This window comes from Gopherus flavomarginatus, chromosome 4, assembly GCF_025201925.1.
Source record: "Gopherus flavomarginatus isolate rGopFla2 chromosome 4, rGopFla2.mat.asm, whole genome shotgun sequence".
NCBI lineage: Eukaryota > Metazoa > Chordata > Testudines > Testudinidae > Gopherus > Gopherus flavomarginatus.
In genome coordinates, this window is record NC_066620.1 from 55,228,376 (window position 1) to 55,246,567 (window position 18,192).

Consider the following 18,192-nt stretch of genomic DNA (forward strand, 5'->3'; position numbering starts at 1 on the left):
CTATTCACCCCCTTATCTCTGTGATCTCACAATCTATTCACTCTATTCAGCCATGATCACTTTCAGAACCTCCGGTTATATGAACTAAAATTAATGAGACCTGTAAATGCATCCAGCCTAGGTGTTGCCCAGATTTTAAGGATCGTTGGAGGGCAAAGTGCAAGATTATCTCAATGAGTGCAGAAATTCCTACACCCTCCCACAGCCCCACTGACTTCCATGGGTCTCCATGTGAGCCCAGCAGGCCACTTTTGCAGAAGCCGGAACTTAAAATTTCTTTATTAAAGGGATGTGGCAAGATGATAAACATTTTTTAAAATCCTCATTCTGTTAGCAGCAATGCCTTAGGTTATTAAATTACAGTAACACCTATAGGTCTCAACTGAGATAGGGCTAAGTTGTGCTGGGCACCGTACAAACCCACAATAGCAGACAGTCCCTCCCTAAAAAACTTATTATCTAAACAGACAAGACATAGAGGTGAAAGGGAAAACTGAGGTGAAGTGACCAGCCTGAAGTCCCAGAGCACTTCAGCAGCAGAGCCAGGACTGGATTCCTTATCTCCTCACCTCATTTTGCAGTGTCTTACCCACTAGACTATGCTCCTCTTATCTATTCTCTCCTTTTATTTTTTTTTCATAGACTATCAGGGTTAGAAGGGACCTCAGGAGATCATCTAGTCCAACCCCCTGCTCAAAGCAGGACCAATACCCAGACAGATTTTTACCCCAGTTCCCTAAATGGTCCCCTCAAGGATTGAGCTCACAACCCTGGGTTTAGCTGGCCAATGCGCCAACCACTGAATTATCCCTCTCCCCTTTCGTAGTACTCAGTTTGACAAGTGATATTAAAATGGTTAATTTTACCTTTGTTTCTAGTTCATTTTACTTTCCAATTCTATTATGTTATGTCTAATTCAAAACCTTGCAGGGCAATGTTTAAATATAAAAACAAAAAGAAACTATATCTTTCCAGGGTTTTTTTTTATTATTTATTTTCTTTACAAAATCAAAGGCTCTACTTTGCAAACTGTACAACGAGTACAGGAGTCCACCTACACAGAGCATCTTGAAGGATGGGGCATAAATTACTGGCTTAAATCATTTGGCAGTGTAACTTTAAAGATCAAGAAAAAGGCTGTAAATTGAAGGTGTGGTAAGTCAGTCACCCTTTAGGACACTGCAGAAAATGCTGGTCTTCATACCCATTATTTCTAGAAATTAAACATTTTTAATAGTTTTACACAGGAATTCCCAAATGCAAGGAGAATAAGAATAATACTTAGCATGTATATAGCAGTTAGAAAATTTAACAATATTATTAGAGCACTGATCCTCATAACTTGCCTGTGAGGTAATGAAGCATTTTTATTCCTGTATAACAAATAAAGAAACAGATAGAGTTTAAATTTATTTTGTAATTCATTAAAAAAAATTACAGTTGTCTACAAAGCACCCTTTAAACATATGTATGTAACATAAATTATGTCCTGGAAATCATATTCACATAACAAGTCATGGCAGAGCTGGAATTCGTTTTCAGGAACTCTTGACTCTAGTCTCAGCTCTGTGCTCAGTCCATTAAAACATGCTGTCTCTGTAGAAGAAAAACACATAGGATGGAAAAGAGAACAGAAGACAGAAGAAGGCAGGACAGTTCACAGAGTGCTGAAGGGAACAGAAAAGACAAATATTTAGAAACTGAGAAACTTGTTCCTGATTTTTCTTACATCTGCACAGGAGGAGCAAGAGTCCTGGCATATAGCAGGAAATTAACTGAACATATGGAAAGCTGCTCTGTTCTGCTGATTCTGTCATCTTCTCTAGGGCAGCCAGCTTGCTGCTGCATCAAGCACTTTACACACAGTGACACACAGACATTACACATCTGCAGGATCATCTTGGCAAACAGAGAGATGCACAAATATTTATCCTTAAGAGTCAGTAGATTTCAAAGGTGGTGAAAAAGCTAATATAAAAATGTTTCCTAAATGAACAGTCATCTGAAGGGTGAAAGTGACTCTGGGACACACATCTTCCCACAATCCCTTATTAATCAAATATTCCCTTACCATGTGTTTGTTATTATAGATGACTGTATTACTCCAAAGCATTTTTCATGGCATTAAGACTGCCTCTGTGGAAGACATAGGAAGGGTGTGCAGGCTTTACCACACACCTGAAATCATCCTTTCAGACAGGGCTAGTGCTCTGTTTGTAGCATAGTAATTAAAAGTTCAAAGGCGAGTTAGACAAAAATCGCCAACTTTATTTAATAAGAGCTTAGCTAAACTGTGTGTATAAGGAAGGTGGAAAAGGTTCAGCCTATCAACACACTAATAGGACATTAAGAGGCAACAGATCCAACCAATCAAACACAAATTTTGAGCATTACATCATCTACTCAGACTCTCACTGGACATCCCAGGAGGACATGACACTGTTTCTTAGCAACTTTTTGTAGCTGCTGAAAGCTCGCATTAACCTTTTCATGGGTGTTACTTACCACACTCCTCCCAGTTGTCTGATCAATTCTAGCCAATTTTTAAAATAATACAATAAATAATAAAATAAAGCATTCTTGTCACAGATTTAGTCTATGTAGAGGCTTCCTAGTTCACTGAGTTCTGGTTGATACATTAGCCTTTTTATCTGCAAGCCTGAACAATCCTTTGATTTTTTGGTTCAGTAACAATACATACATTTTTGTGTGATTATGGCCAAGATTCAGCATGTCTTAATTTAGAAAACTGTGGCTTCCTAGGACTTCATAGCTGTACAAATCAACATTCAGAACTTCATGACAACAGATCATCTTGCTCCAAAAGAATTAACCCTCTACCACTTGAGCTGCAGGACATTCTTCACTATCTTGTACTGTCAGTGTGGAGCATTGTGGGAAGGCTCCTGAAAGCCACTAACAGTCAACATGAACAACACAGTGTCTACACTGACACTGCATCTACTTAACCACATCAACCTTGACTCTATGCCGCTCATGGAGATGGAGTTATTAAGTCAGTGCAGCTGAGCAGTTACAAAATTTAAATGTAGAACACTTCCATAGTTAGGTCAACATAAGCTGCCTTGTGTCAACCTAACTCTAGCGTAGCCCAGACCTGAGTTTTATCTTTTCTACATACAACTAAAGCCCCCGATAAAGAGTTGGAGCCCTCATCAAGAGGTGGGCATCATTTGCTTCAAGTTTAGTCCAGGCACTAGACTTCTCACTTCCACGTAGCAATTCCTTTTAGGTCAGGGTCCCCACTCCAACAGAAGAAGGCATTACTAACCAACTTTGCAGGCACCAGACCAGACCAGCATGAAATGAATTGTCCACAACAATTTATTAATTCCAGGAAAGATCAGTTTGATAGCTATGGAGCAGATCACTCCCTTCTTCAGAGAACCCTATGGAAGGGGGTTGAAAACTCTACAAGAATTTTCAAGAAATTGTCCCCCAGTGGGAAGGAGTTTGTGGGCTGCAGAATGGACAGGGTGGCAAAGCCGCCTCATCCTGCATATCCAGGGGTTCCATGAAGAAGAGAAGGTTAGATCCATGGAAGTTGGAACCATCCTGCCTATGCCACTGCCTCTTTTCAGTGCTGGGTTTACAATGGCTCCTGTGGCTCTATGCAGCCGGGCCCATGCTCAGAAGAGGCCCAGGCCTGCTCCGTTTGCACTGCACCCCAAGACCCCGCTGGCTCCCCCAGCCCATCACGTGCTCCTCTCAGCCTGCCCGCCGGCTGGCCAAGGACTCCTCTCTGCCCGTGCCTCCACCCCCTGCTCCTCTCAGCCCCCTGGCCGGACCCCAGTGCACCTCTGGCTTTGGGCCGTCTCTGCTTCCCACTACCTGTGGGGCCCCACCTGTCTCCACAAAGCTGAGCCACCTGGGACTGGTGCAGAAGCCTGGCCAGTCTCAGCCAGGTGTATGCATGGGGGGGAATGGTGTGGAGGGCCTGGCTGGGTCCTTCCAGGCAAGTGCGTTTTGAGGGACCCTGGCTAGGGCAGATCCTGGCCTGGCTGATCACGCCACTCCTGAGGGGACGGAGCAATTCCTGGCCCTGGGACCAGGCCTGGCTGCACTGCCGACTCAGCCTGGCAGAAATAGTCACCTCCCAGCAGGGCTGGTTAGTGCAGCCAGAAGGCAGGGCTTGGGGGAGTGGGTCTGTGGGCAGTATGTGGGGGTGCTGGGCTGTGACAGGGCAGGGAGGATGTGTGTGTGTTGGGGCACTAGGGAGTGGGGGTTCTGTGCGGAGTGCTGGGCAGTTGTGGTGGGGCTCTGGGCAGGGGGGTACTGGGCAGGGGTGGTGTTGTGCAGGGCGCTGTGCATTTGTGGGTGGGTTAGGAGGGCCTCTGGCCACAGTGAGTCAGGGGGTGTTGGACGGGGGGGGGAGCTGTATGGCATGGCATAGGCCTGCCCCTGAGGGGAAAGGGAACGCTGGCAGCACAGGACCGGGTAGGCCAGTGTGCATGTGGCAACTGCTAGTTTGTAAATAGGGACCTTGCATTGGGGGCGTGGGGCTGCCTCTGCCATGGCTGGCCCCATTGCCTCTGGCTGGCCCCTCGCTCTGGGGAGTAACCTCCCCGTGCCATGGTCCATTGCCACCATGGGGGCCACAAATATGTTTGGCACTGGGCCCACAAAAGGTTAATCCAGCCCTGTTTGTGATGCTTCTCTGGCCCCCACTTCTGGCAGCATAGCTCCAGAACCAGCCATGGTTCTATTGTCCGTGTCCCTATGCAGCTATTCAGAAGCAGTAAAGGAAGTGATCCAGTAGAAGTTAATGCTTCTGGAATAGCTTGTAGAGAGTCCAAGGGAGAAGTGACAATGCAGATATGTCATCCCTCTTCTCTTCATGCTCTTTCAGGAGTGATCCACTTAATATCAACCCTATTCACTTGCATAAGCAGAGGGGTGATCTGAGCTGCTAGTGGGCACCGATTGTAACAGTAGCCACTGGAGTCAATGGAGATTCACCCCTACTATATGATAGGGGCCTAATCTTTTGTTGCCCTGACCCATGCCATATGGGTCCAAGAAATAAAAATCAGTTTCTTTACCAGCACTCCTGCCTTTCACACTTTTGCTACACCTGTGACAACTCTCTAGTTTCTGTTATTGAATGCATTCCTTCAGCATCAGATCTGCACGCTCAGTAAATTCTACATCTTCTCATCCTGCAACCTGTCATCTTCTTTAACTGAGTCCAAGTTGCTCAAGCGCATCTCTGCTGCTTCTCTCCACAGCTCTTCTAATCCTTTGCTGTATTTGTCCATAATGTGTTGAAAAATCACTGCTAGTCACTGCCAGCTGGTTATACTGGGAGATAATCTAATATGCTGAGCCTGATTCTTGTCTTTTAGAAGAGAGAAAAGAAGGAGTTAGTCTGTTGAAATGAATGGAATATCATGTAAAATTAGTACAGGAGCAGATTCAGGCCTGGTGTTTTACATTTACTATCCAGCACCACCTGCTGTTGAGTCTGTGTCATGTCTAATATGGCGAGCTCTTTTCCAGTTTTTCCTGGCCACTGAGGATGCAGAGAGCCAGGAGAGGGCTGGAGGGTGGGAGGAAAGGGTTGCTAGAAGGAGAACGGTGGGAGGAGGGCTCATTTAAACTCAAGAGGCTTGAGGCACAGCATTCCAAGGGTGGATATTTATCACTTTGTCTCCTTTTTCTCTGTTTGCCATGTCTGTAGGTGGCATTGTCACTTTCTTTGCAAACAGGTGAATTAAGAGATTTCACTATACCACTGGAAAAAGAAAACCTGTATAATCCACACTGCTCTCACCCAGCTGATCCCTAGTGCTTCTTACAGGTATTGTTAATATATTATTTATATGCTCAATTTTTGGTATCTAGATTATTTTAGGGAAAAAAAAGTGATACTTGGCCAGATCACTCTCCTCCCATAGACATTGTGGGAGGGACTAGATGCAGGGAGATTCTGTTTTTTTGATTGTGGTGGCAGAATTTGTTCCTCAGAAGGTAAGAGGAAGGAGTTTACTGACCCCAAAATCTGCACCTTTTTGAGATCCATTTAGATCCCAGGAGATGGGCTAGGGGCCAGGGTCAGCCACAAAGCATGGTCTCTGCACCAGCACTGCAGCCCCATGCTACCCATCTAGTTACTTTTTGGAGCCAGACTCTTCTGGTCTCCACCACCCTTAGAGCCCTTCAAGGCATGCCTTGGACTGTATTAAATGGACACCATTAATTGTCAATAGGATGAATCTAGCATATCCAATTCCTACCTCTTGCCCTCTACATATGGGGATCCTAGGCAGTGCAATGGACTCTCCATTTGGGTCTGAGGAGTATTATAGAGGTAACTGTTTAACTTCATATCTCTGATTGTTGAAAGGGGAAGATCCTCTCTATGGGACAATTGAACCTACTCTCCTCAGCTGTAGTGCACTTTCTATTCCTCAACACATTGGTAAACACCTCACAATAATCTTTCAGTTATTGCGCTTTTGGTTGGATGGTTTGGTTTAAGGATTTGTTGAATGGCCTTTGAAGCACTCCTGTGTAGTGTGTCATAAGTACAGATAAAAACAGGAATAGCTGTGTTGAAGATTATGCTAAATGAAAATCCAGACAGAAAATGGGACTCTATGTGACATTCTCACCCCAAACCAAACAAGAAGTGTTTTTCTCACCAACTGGAATGGCCAAATCACACAGTGTCATCACACCTGAAAGAGCAAAGGCTTGTCTTGTATTTTGTATTATCATTTGCATCTGTACAAAGTGGGTATAAAATGCTACCAGTCTGATCTGGTATCATATTAGACCCACTTAGCACTTATGTGAATGACTACACAACAAAGTAGCATTTGATTCTTTGGATCTTCAATCTGAAAAGTAAGTAGCAGTAAATTAGACTGAAGAACTTCAGAAACCATTTATCTCATAACCTAGAAGATTATCTCTGTAAAGTGCCATGTGCTTCCATGGTGCAATGCACAAATGTCAAATCATAATAATAACAATGAGTAAGCTAATAGCTATTTACAATTGAAGAGCCAGCATCACCCAGAAACTACTGTAGAAATTTTTATAAAGCTAGGCTGTAACATATTCTGCTCTTAGTTTGAGATTTCTGTGAAGATTTTAAATGGAGATTCTATAAATGCAGAGGATGATTTGTCAGTACCACTATACACACATACACAGCACTCGTAATGAATATAGTTTTTCACTTCTTCCAACCTATCAAGAGATGAATGAACTTCCATGAACCAAAGATTCTGCAAACTCTCTCAAAGTATTTGTTAGATTAAAATCCTAGTTTTTCCCCATAACTCTACTTTCTGTAATTTACAGCCATGGCTTTTTTCACAAGTAATTCAATATACAAATTAAACATTTTCTGAGTTAAAGAATGCTTATGCTGTGTATTAAGGACAGAAGAAATAAATTTCCCTTACGCCAGCCCTCCCCTCCGCCCCCAAAAGTTGGTCTGAAACAAATGAGTGCCCCGTATGTAGCATATATAGTGTATTTTTCCTCCCTCTCTCTGTTGCTTGCTTCTTAGTACTGAATTGTATTCACTGGACCAGATTCACTCTGGGGCCTATGCCAGCTTCTCTCAGCACAGACTCTGGCAGAAGGCCCTGTGCAACAGAAAGTCTGTTTGGAGCAACTGAAGCAGTCCAAGGGAGCACAAAGTCCTTTCTGCCTGGAGGCACCATCCAGCCCCAGAAGTAGAGTTGACACTTGGCCGGTGAGGAGGAGTGGTTAGGCCAGCTGAGGAACGTGCTGAATGAACACATCCCTTATTTAGCCTCAGAGGGGTAGCTGTGTTAATCTGGATCTGTAAAATGCAACAAAGAGTACTGTGGCACCTTATAGACTAACAGATGTATTGGAGCATAAGCTTTCATGGGTGAATACCCACTTCGTCAGATGCATGTCACAAAAGCTCATGCTCCAGTACGTCTTTTAGTCTATAGGGTGCCACAGGACTCTTCATTGCTTATTTAGCCTGTGACTGAAACTGCACACACACACCCCAGCAGAAACCATAAAGTACTGATTGGCCACAAACTGGTGCTGAATGTACATCTGAGCTGAGTATTCATGAGATGTGGAGAGCAACTTAATACTGAAACTTAATTCCTTTCCCCCCTACCTAGTGCCTCTCTCTCACTCCCAAGCACCAGTTACCTCCCTTAACTCATATGAGCATTCCAATGAAGTCAAGGAAAGGAGACAGTGAAATCTGTTGTTTCACAGCATACACACACAGAAGTTAGATAAAAACATAAAATATTCTTGCTGGAAGCTTGCAACAAATACTACTTTATTCTTAGAATTCAGAACAGTAACAAGTAAGAATCCAAAATCAGAGAGAGAGAAAGCAGGCTGCTTCCTAAAAATGCAGAGGCACAGCTCACACTGACCCTATTTGTCACTCTAGCCTGGCTGGCTACACACAAGAGTGAATCTTCATCAATTTACATATCCTCTTAATATTTTCATATTGACATATCCTCCCAATGCTCATAACCAAATGATATTCTGTTTTGACTTCATGTTACATCAACCTGCTAGAAGATCAGGAAAGGATTGTAATGACAGACAGACACAGGGGATCTGATCCCAAATCCAGTGTGTAACTCTATTCTGGGTGGCTCATACCTGCCACCCATAGATGATTGATGGCTGGTCTTTTTCTTAAACTTTGGCAACACTCAAACAGCTTGTCATGCCAATAAAGCCCGATTCAGCTGATGATCATCAAAGGAATTTCCTGTCTGTCCTTTTTAGGGCCAAATTCTTTTCTCAAATATATTAATGTAAATTTAAAGTAACATTCTGAAGCCAAAGGAATTACCCAAGATTTACACCAGTGTAGCTGACAGAATAATTGGGCCCTTATTAAGGAAATCAGGCAATCTTTTCCTGTTTTTGTGAATGTTCTAAGAAAAGAGGTGGAGAGCGAGCAAAAGCCATGTAAGCTAATACCTCCTCGTATTTCTTCTTCCTATTTCTGTAGATACTGCTTCACTGCTTTTCTGAGTCAAAACCTCTTTAGCTAATTGTACTTTTCCCAGCATATTGTAAGGACTAAATCTTTAGATCATAAGTCTTTCAGGGCAGGGATTGTTTCTTTTTCTTTTGTGATTGTACAGCACCCAGCACAATAGGGCCTCAATCCCAATTGCAGCCTTGGATATTACCATATTTACTACTAATAATATTAAACAAATTATAACTTCTTCTGTTGCACAACAGTATACACCGAACTCATCTCCCTCCACACTCCAGACCAGTTCCTCAGCATTGAGCCTATCTGGAAGTGACCTTAAATGGTTCAAAGGCCTTGGAGTGGCCCACTACACAAGACTGGAGGTCACACCTTTATGAATAAAGGCATGTAGTTTTCCAAATTGACAACAAGGTGTTCCCACAAATCCACTCCAGTTAATATGTAGCTTTAGGGTTGGACTGTTCAGTACTAGAATGGCAGTAAGTTGGATTTCCAAGGAACATCCAAAGTGATGTGGGAAGTGGTGTTGGTGATTCTATAGATGACACTTCTCCATTGAATCGGTATCAAACCAATGGCCAGTTGGTTTTGGATCACTGTCTTTACCTTTCAGATGAGACATAAAAACAGTATCTGGGTAAATTCACAGTTGGGTAATTGTCACCTATGCCTCTTAAACTCAGTTCTTGTCTGTGGTCAATAGGCATTTCCTATGTGTCTGGAGGCCTGCAGTTAATATTAACACTCCTTAGAGGAGACGACCCTTTTGACCATAAATCCAGAGAAACATGGGCTCAAACACCCTTTCTCCCTTACATCATCTTGGAGGTTGAAGGTTTCTAACCCTACCCAGGGTAGTTTGCATCAATTTCTCAAATACCAATCTTAAACCACCTGGATTGTGGCAAAAAAACGTTGAAAAAGAGAGAGAAAATCAGACTGATCAAAAGAAACTGTTTGCATGATATGTCCAGCCTGATACTGCGGAAGCTAATTAAGATCAGTCTAATCCATTTTGTTTTAGTTAAGAATCACAATCTAACATTTATAGAGAATGCATTTTCTCCTTCCCTGGCTAGTCTCTTTCTCCCAGTTCTGTTCCAGTCCGAGACCGAACTCTCTGGTCTATGGGTGGGCATGATACGTCTCCCACCAGATTTGCAATTTTGCTTTCCTTTTCAGATTTCTTTGATGTTCCTGATCTATTACCATATGCGACAGCAAGCCCAAATGACATCTGTATCGATTAACTTATCCGTAATACAGTATTGCCTAAAGGCTCTACCAGGTTAGGAACTTCTTGTACTGTGTGCTATATGGCTATATAGTAAAAGACAGTCCCTGCCCCAAAGAACATACAATTTTAAAGACAAGCTACAACAGCTGAGTTTAAAATGAATTAGACTGAACTATATTCTGTTTCTCTCCACACTAATTATATTCTGTATCAAATACTGCATACAAAAAAACAATGTTAAGAGAATGCTAGAGTTGCAAAGTTAAGCATTCAAAAATCAGGCAGCCAGGAAAAGCAATTACAGGAAAAGTTTGTTCAGTCCCTGCAGCCCTTGGTTGGAGCATGTTCCGTTGCTCTGAGAGGATGGCACATGGGCAGTTCAGTTGGCATGGAGGGATGGAGTATGTTCAGGGCAGATGAAATCTTCTCAGAATTCTTCTGTCAAATTCTAACAAGGCTAAGCATGGGTGAACGGAGATTTTTCAGAGGTTTATAACTTGGCCAAATTTGGCAGATTTTCACAGGGACAGCAAAAGCCACATCTCTGACACTAGGGCAGCTCCCATGCCAAATTTCATGTCCCTACTCCCAAGTATGGAGGCACTGTAGTTTCTCGAAGAAACAACTGCAAGAATTTTTTTTTTTTTTTTTTACACAAATCAGCCTATTTTTCCCTAAACTCCTTCCTGGAAATGACTGAACCATTTTTGCTGAATGTTTCCCAAAAAATTCAGTGTGCCATAGACATCCATCATCATGTCATCATGTCACGATGTTGCATTAGCCCTAAGGCTATTGCAAGATTGTTTTAATGTCTTGCAAGCTCTGCAAACATCTAGATAGGTGACAGCTCTAGTAGGGTACAGAATATATATCCTGCATCAATTGTAAACACTGACTGCAAAATCTGCTGGCCTATGATTTGGCATGCACTAAAACCTTTATTACCTTACATAATACTTCCAGGAGTTACTGCTGGGGTGATGGGCTCCAGAGTGTCTTACTATGGGCTCAAATGGTAGGCAGATAAGGATGATGTGTGTTTTTCAAGATTAAGCACTGGATCATTTACAAACTGACCATTCTAAAATATGATATAGAAAAAATAAAACATCACAATGTGAATCAAAACTTGAGATTCAGCATAGAGTCTGAGCTTTAACTCAGCAGACTAATTACTAATTATTTACAAAACTATATTTTAAAAACAAACTTTTCAAGGTAAGCATTCAAAACAATTAAAAACACATTTATAACTAATGGAAATGGCTTTTTCGTCCTAATTTTGAAAATGTTAATGAGTTGTCTGCCTGAACTATATGTGCCAAGTCACAAACCTTTCGTGAATCCCCGTAACTGGATTGAAACCACTTATGGTTTGTCTTGGAAAGGCTGTCAGATCCTGAAATTATAGAGGAAAAAGGAAGGCCTTGTTCTAATATTGGCTTGTAGTTTTAGACATTAATGGGGAAAAAATAAGGCAAAATGCCTCCAAATATGTAAATGGCATATAATGTTCTGCTCCCAGGTAGGAAATATTCATTTCAGAACACATTTTTGGAATGATGATACACATAAAGGCTTTCCCATTGTTTCTCTGCTGCTCCCAAATTACTCAGCGGAATAGTCCTTTGAGAGAGGCCAGTTCCCAGGATTGTCTTTGAAAATCATAGGTTAATCTCCATCCCCTAATCATTTACCTTAGCAACCAACAAACAACTAGTTACTTTTTCATTGTAGCAGGGGAAATCCACAGGGATTTTAGGTAGCTAAAAAGTCATTAGTTACAAGAACCATCATTAAATTTTCTAGGCCCAAAGGAAACTATATTCTAGGTCTTTTTATCCTAACCCATCCCTTTGGTGGCCCACATTTTGCTGTTATTTCCAGGAAACTTCAGAGTTCTAACTGTGCAACTGAGAATGTGGTTTGTTCTGGCTATCCTTTACCCTTTATATTCTCTGGATCCATAGGAGGAGCCTGAGAGCTGCTCTAACTTGGGACAGCTGGCTATAGTCCCCAAGCTACAATACACTCTAGCCATGCCCTGTCCTCACTCAACCCACCTCTGCCCCACTGGCTGCAGGAAGGGTAACACCTAGACCAAATGAAAAATAAAGTGATGCTGCCACTTGGTTCCTTGCTGAGGTACACTGACACCTCGGTTCCCTCACTAGGGGTGTTCTCCTTGTCCTGGGCTCTTGCTACTACTCCTACTGAATTCAGGAGCTCTTGTGGTACTCAACTACTGCAGGCAGGCACCAGGAACTCCTTTGTGGCTGCTAAAACAGCTCCTAGACCTGTTCCTTCTGAACACACCCTTTGGTTCTTGCTGCTGCCCCTCACCAGAAATGGGGAAAGGCCTCTGACCATGGTGGTGGCTCCGCTTGCTCCTGACCCTCTCCAATTAGCCATTGGTACTGACAGGTTGGGGCAAGATGGTGATAGGCTCAGAAAGGTGCTAATACCATATATGGGAACATGTTGCCAGCTGGGGGCTTGTGAGTAGCGTCCACTCCCTATATGCTGCCTAAGCAGCACAAAGAGTGGATCAAGGCAAAAAATTCCCCATAATAATTGTGGGTCACTGACCTTTTGGAAATAGTATTTGTTCTATGAACAACCTGAAGAAGAGCTCTGTATGGCTCAAAAGCTCATCTCTCTGACCAAAAGAATTTGGTCCAATAAAAGATATTACCTCACCCACCTGGTCTGCCTAGTATCCTGGAACCAACATGGCTACAACTACGCTATGTATTACTGTGATGCAAACAGTGACAATAAGAAGTGGTAACCCATTTGTTTTACCTGCACACACAACCTTATCTCCTAACTGTGATGGAGCAGCAGGAGGCTGGAAGACCCCATGGATGTTCAGTCTCTCTCCAATTTCTTTGCAAGAGGCCTTGGGGCCAAAGACAAGGTGCCTTGACAGCTGGCAGTTCTGAGAGACAGTGCTGTTGGAGAAGCAGGGTGGTCCAACAGAGCCTCTTAGAGGAAGAGCCCTACAGAGGGAAGATGGGCACTGTCTTCAGAACCTGTGTGGAACAAACCTGGAGCAATACTGGAGCGATCTCAAATGCCCCCCGCTCTCTTCAACAAGGGCATGGTGGAGGGGAGCCCGGGGTATTTCAGCCCACAAAGCCACCTCCTTCTGTTCTCCTTCCTCGCCAGCGATACCCCACAGAACCAGTAGCTCCCTCGGGCTAAGGGCGGGCTGATGTGCTGGCCCCCGAGGATCAGCTCAGCGTAGATGACACCCCGCTTCCAGCCGCTCTCACTCACCCCGGGGCAGCTCCCCGCCGGGCGCTAGCGGCTGGGGGAAGGGGCTAGTCACAGAGCGGGGTGCACTGGGGTGCTCAGGGCGGCGCCCCCAGGCCGCTCCAGCGGCAGCACGGGGCCTGCAGGGGGATCAGGCCACTGGCGCCCGAGAGGGTCACAACCCGGGACGGACCAGGACACCCCCACACACACAGGCGCGCCCCGTGAGCGGGGGGCGGAAGTGCTGTCACAGGAAGTCCCCCCCCAGCCGAGGACTGGAGGGGGACAGGGCCCAAGATGGCGGCGGTGGCGGAGGAGCGGCTCCTGTCGGAGGGGGAAGGAGGCGCCATGGGCTCGGCGCGCCTCTCCCCGCCCCCGGTCCCCCAGCTCCAGGGGGGCCCAGCGCCCTTGGAGCAGCTCCCTCAGAGCAACACGCTGGTGGGGCTGCCCATCGTGGCCATCGAGAGCATCCTCGGCTTCCTCTCCTACGACGAGACCAGCCAGCTCCGCCTGGTGAGGGGCCGGCCGGGGGGGGCTCCGTCGGGCGAGGGGGGCTGGGTCATCAGCTCCTCCTGGTGCGGGGCGAGGGCGGCCGGGAAGGCAGCGCAGGGGAAGGGGGGAATATCAAGCCAGGGCCCTACTGAACTCACGGCCCCGCTGCTGGCGCCCCCCGAGTCCGTCACGTCTGGCCCTGCTGCTGGGTGGGTTGGGGTGAAATACCCGTCCCCGGTTTTGTCTAATGCAATTACTCAGGTCCGTCTGGAGGAAAAGGAGGTGGGCGGAAGAGGAGAGGGGCCCACTGTCACCATCTCGTGCAGCCTGGTGTCGCCCGCTGGACCGATCTTACCTCACAACCCCCCCCCCCTCCATCTTCTGTTCAGCAACTTCTTAGCTGGGGGATGCGTTTGTCCCTTTTTCCTTCCCTCCTCGTCCCCCCCAAACCCCAAATAAGATCCCCGGTGTTAAGCCTTTTGGTTTATTTGCTTGGGGAGGCATGCTATTTTTTTGCTCATCAGTTTCCTTACTTAATTGTTACATTCATCTCCTTTATGATTTAGTTGGGGATTGGTCCTGCTGTGAGCAGAGGGAGTTGGACTAGATGACCTCCTGAGGTCCCTTCCAACGTTGATATTCTGTGATTTTATGCTTTTTAGAAATGGTAGCATTATGTTCCAAGACTGCTCCTCCTCCCTGAGATGCTTCCTTATGGGTTTAGTTTACTGAGTCCACATGTCCACTTATTATTTGTAGTACAGTAAGTGTACATGATGTATACAAAATGTATAGGAAGACAAGAACTTTGCTGCATAGAGCTTGAGTCCAGATCTACTAAGGGACTTAGGCACTATAGTGTTCAGCATTGCAAACATATAACATTTAGAAAATCACAGGAGCAACACTGTGATCCACAAAGCCTGGGTTGGGTACCTAGGCTCCCTGTAGAATGAATGGGGAGGGAGAGGCACCTTAATATGAGATCCACAAAGCCAGCATGCTAGACAGGGAGATGCCTAAGATAGCCAATGGGAGATGCTGACCAGAGGGGTGTGTACTAAGCCCTGCCCCTCTGTCAGAGATAGGTGCTTAAGTCTAGGCTGCAAGGAAGTGCTTAGCTCTGCTAGCAACCTGGAGAAGATAGGTTGTCCTGCTGCCTGAACTGTGTGTGGGGCCTGAAACTAAATGACTGGGGGATGTGGGAGGAGGACCTCCTTAATATCCTTTAGCCTAATGGTTAGGGCACCCACCCAGGATCTGTGAAACTCCCAGTGCAAGTCCCCCCTGCTCCTGTTGGGTGAGAAGGTATTTGAACAGGGATCTGCCACTTCTCAGGTGAGTTGTCTAATCACTAGCCTATAGACCAGTTGTGGGCAACCTGTGGCCCGTCAGGGTAATCTGGTGGTGGGCTGCAAGATGGTTTGTTTACATTGACCATCTGCAGGAATGGCTGCCCACAGCTCCCAGTGGCTGCAGTTCACCGTTCCTAACCAATGGGAGCTGTGGGAAGCAGTGCAGGATTCAGGGCTGGCCACCACTTCCTGCAGCTCCCATTGGCTAGGAACGGCGAACTGCCTGCTGATGGTCAATGTAAACAAACTGCCTTGCAGCCCACCAGTGGATTACCCTGACAGGCCGCATGAGGGCTGCAGATTGCCCTCCACTGCTATAGAGTAATTTTAACTCTTTCACTGACCCAGTTAATATTTAATTATTCATTTGTTTTATTAAAGTGTAACAACTTCAGTGGGAGAGATTGAGGAAGATCCATATCAAAATATTCCATGGCCTAGTAGAGAGTTGCCAGATCCTAGTTCAAATCCCTTTTTCCCCCTCAGGAGGCGAGGGCACTTGAACTGGGGTTCTGCCACATCCTGGGTGAGTACCCTATCCACTAGGTTAAAGGTTTAAGGAACGTTCTTCTTCCCTCCTGCCCCCCTTTCCCCCGATTGCCTGAGGGGCCCAATATGGTAGCTGTGCCCAGAGGTTGCCTACTAGTCTCTGGATGTGACTTAAGCAGCTGAACACCTTCTGTTTCCCGGCTTGTGAATCATTCTGGGGCCTAGGCAGGAGATAGGCATCTGAACCTTTACCATGAGGCAGTAGTGCTTAGGCAGGCGATAGGCACCTGGGTGCCTAGGGTGAGGCTGCAGTACACATGCCCAGAGGAAAAAAACTTAGATGCTGAGTGAGTTTAGGCATCTACTGGGCTAGGTGGCAGCTGAATGGGAGTTTTGTGGATTGCAGTGGCACCTGAAAAACAGGACTTAGGTGCCTGAGTACCTTTGTGGATCACACCACCGCTGTCTCACTCAGACAGGCATAGGTCAAGAGTTAAGGTGCAAAAAATGTGCAGAGATGTAACTGAGATCAGTGTACAACATGCTTGTAGTGTCTGAATAGCAAGGGAGTATAAACTCTGGATCCAGCCAATAAATTACTGTTAATGAATTTGTTGTGGATAATGAAGTAGAAGGATTAGGAAGCTTATGTAACCCTTGCTAAATTTGTGTGCCATACTTTTTCTATTTTAAGACCATGTAATTAGACTTTCTCTGTAACAAAACAAATATTAGAACTCTAATATTATAAACATATTTCTACAGTAATTTGGACTACATTTCTGGGAGAAATATTTTACAAAATCTCCCAGTATCCTGAAGTGTGTTTGTCTGATTCTGATGTTAAATTGAAACTCCTTGAGACAGGGCTCCGTTTCTGTTTATGCAGCACCAAGCATGCTGATAATCAGTAAGTATTTTCCTCCAGGATGGATTAAGTCCACCAATCCTCACTAACGTGTATGTGTGTTATTTTGAAAGTAGGCTATATTTCAGACCTGCCCAACTATGAAGAAACCTTAAAAACAACTTTGTATATATTACTTTGGCAAACTTCATTAGTATGGCTCATTATTAAAGAATGATGGTTAAAGTGTAGTCCTAGAACTTGTGGGATTTTGCTTCTAATTCTGCCACACTCTTTGTGTGTGACATTGCCTGAGTAATGTTACCTCCCTCTGCCTCAGTTTCCGTGTCTGTAAAATAGGGATGATATTTACCTCACTGGATTATGAAGCTAAATGAATGTTTGTAAACATGCTGAGATTCTTGAATGAAAGCAAAGTTTTATATTTACCTAGCAGGACTGTTTTGTGATAGTGGACTGATTTTATTGAGGGGAAAATAACACTTTTTTCCTTTTCTGGACTCAAAAATGCTTGGTTTACTGATAAGTTGGTTATTATGGAGGACGGCTGCTATTAGTAGACGTGCTGGTGGAAGTCCTATTGTTGGAATATTTAGAGTTAGGGTGGATAAACCATTAACAAATATACTGTAGGGAACAGTACTGCACTGGATGAAGGATGAACAAAATAACTCAGTGGGTCTATTCCATCTTTAATTTTTGATGCAATGAAAGAGAAGAACAAATCCTTTCACCAAATAAGTTCCTCAGAAGGCATTTCTCTAAAGATAGATGCAGAGGAGAATTATTCCAAGAGAAAGAAAGTGCACACCTCTTTTCCAACCAGTCACTGACTTCAAGACTTTCAGTGTAAACACTTCTGGCTTCTACTCCTCCAGGAATGGAAATATATAACCATCTTCACTTTATCTGTTTGAGGCTATTTAAAGGGATCACTCAAAAAACGAAAACAGTTAATTAAATGTGTTCAATCAGCAACAACGTTGAATCCAGTAGAGAGGAATTATGCAAGTTTTTAGTGCTGTATGGGAGCTGTAGAGCCAATTCTAGACAATGAGATTCCAGTGTTTATGTTAAATCTTTTTCATTAGTTCCCCAGAAATCTTGTGGAGTTCAGGTAGTAATCTGTCTTAAACTCTTCAATAAATACTCAAGTATAAGTTCAGAAGGAGATGGCTTTAAATAATATTAGTAGACTTTAGTAAAGGCTTACATGTTCCCTTCAGGCTGTAATTAATAGTAGAGCCAATTGTTTGACTACACTTGTGGGTTTGTTATGAAAAATGTTATAGAGACCAAATAACCAAACGGAGCCAAATTTATTGTCCAAAGACAAAACAGTACAATATGAAAAGGAGACAGATATATACCCTCCTTTCAGGAAGCAATTCTGATCTCGCAGTGTGTTCACCTTTATACCCACCAGTTTGTACCTGTTCCTTAGTGCGGTGTTCTGTATCTTGCTTGTCTTTATTTTGGATACTGGCAT

At 44.4% G+C, this 18,192-nt stretch overlaps 1 protein-coding gene and 1 long non-coding RNA gene across 3 annotated transcripts in view; one reads left to right on the plus strand and one right to left on the minus strand.

The window, feature by feature from the left end:
• Nucleotides 1-984: 984 nt before the first annotated feature.
• On the minus strand, nucleotides 985-13,707 carry LOC127048767 (uncharacterized). Of its 2 annotated transcripts, XR_007773764.1 has the most exons (3): nucleotides 13,047-13,707; nucleotides 11,187-11,322; nucleotides 985-5,359 (listed from the first exon to the last, which is right to left on the minus strand). It is a non-coding gene; the product is annotated as an uncharacterized LOC127048767 (long non-coding RNA). The 2 variants fall into 2 exon arrangements; XR_007773763.1 differs by lacking the exon at nucleotides 985-5,359 and having other exon boundaries at nucleotides 7,050-11,322.
• Nucleotides 13,708-13,763: 56 nt separating this feature from the next.
• FBXO28 (F-box protein 28) overlaps nucleotides 13,764-18,192 on the plus strand; it is a 30,342-nt gene continuing 25,913 nt past the window's right edge. The window contains exon 1 of the mRNA XM_050948609.1: nucleotides 13,764-14,012. Coding sequence (XP_050804566.1) covers nucleotides 13,797-14,012 — 216 coding nt within the window. The 5' untranslated portion in view covers nucleotides 13,764-13,796. The remainder of the gene's footprint in view (nucleotides 14,013-18,192) is intronic.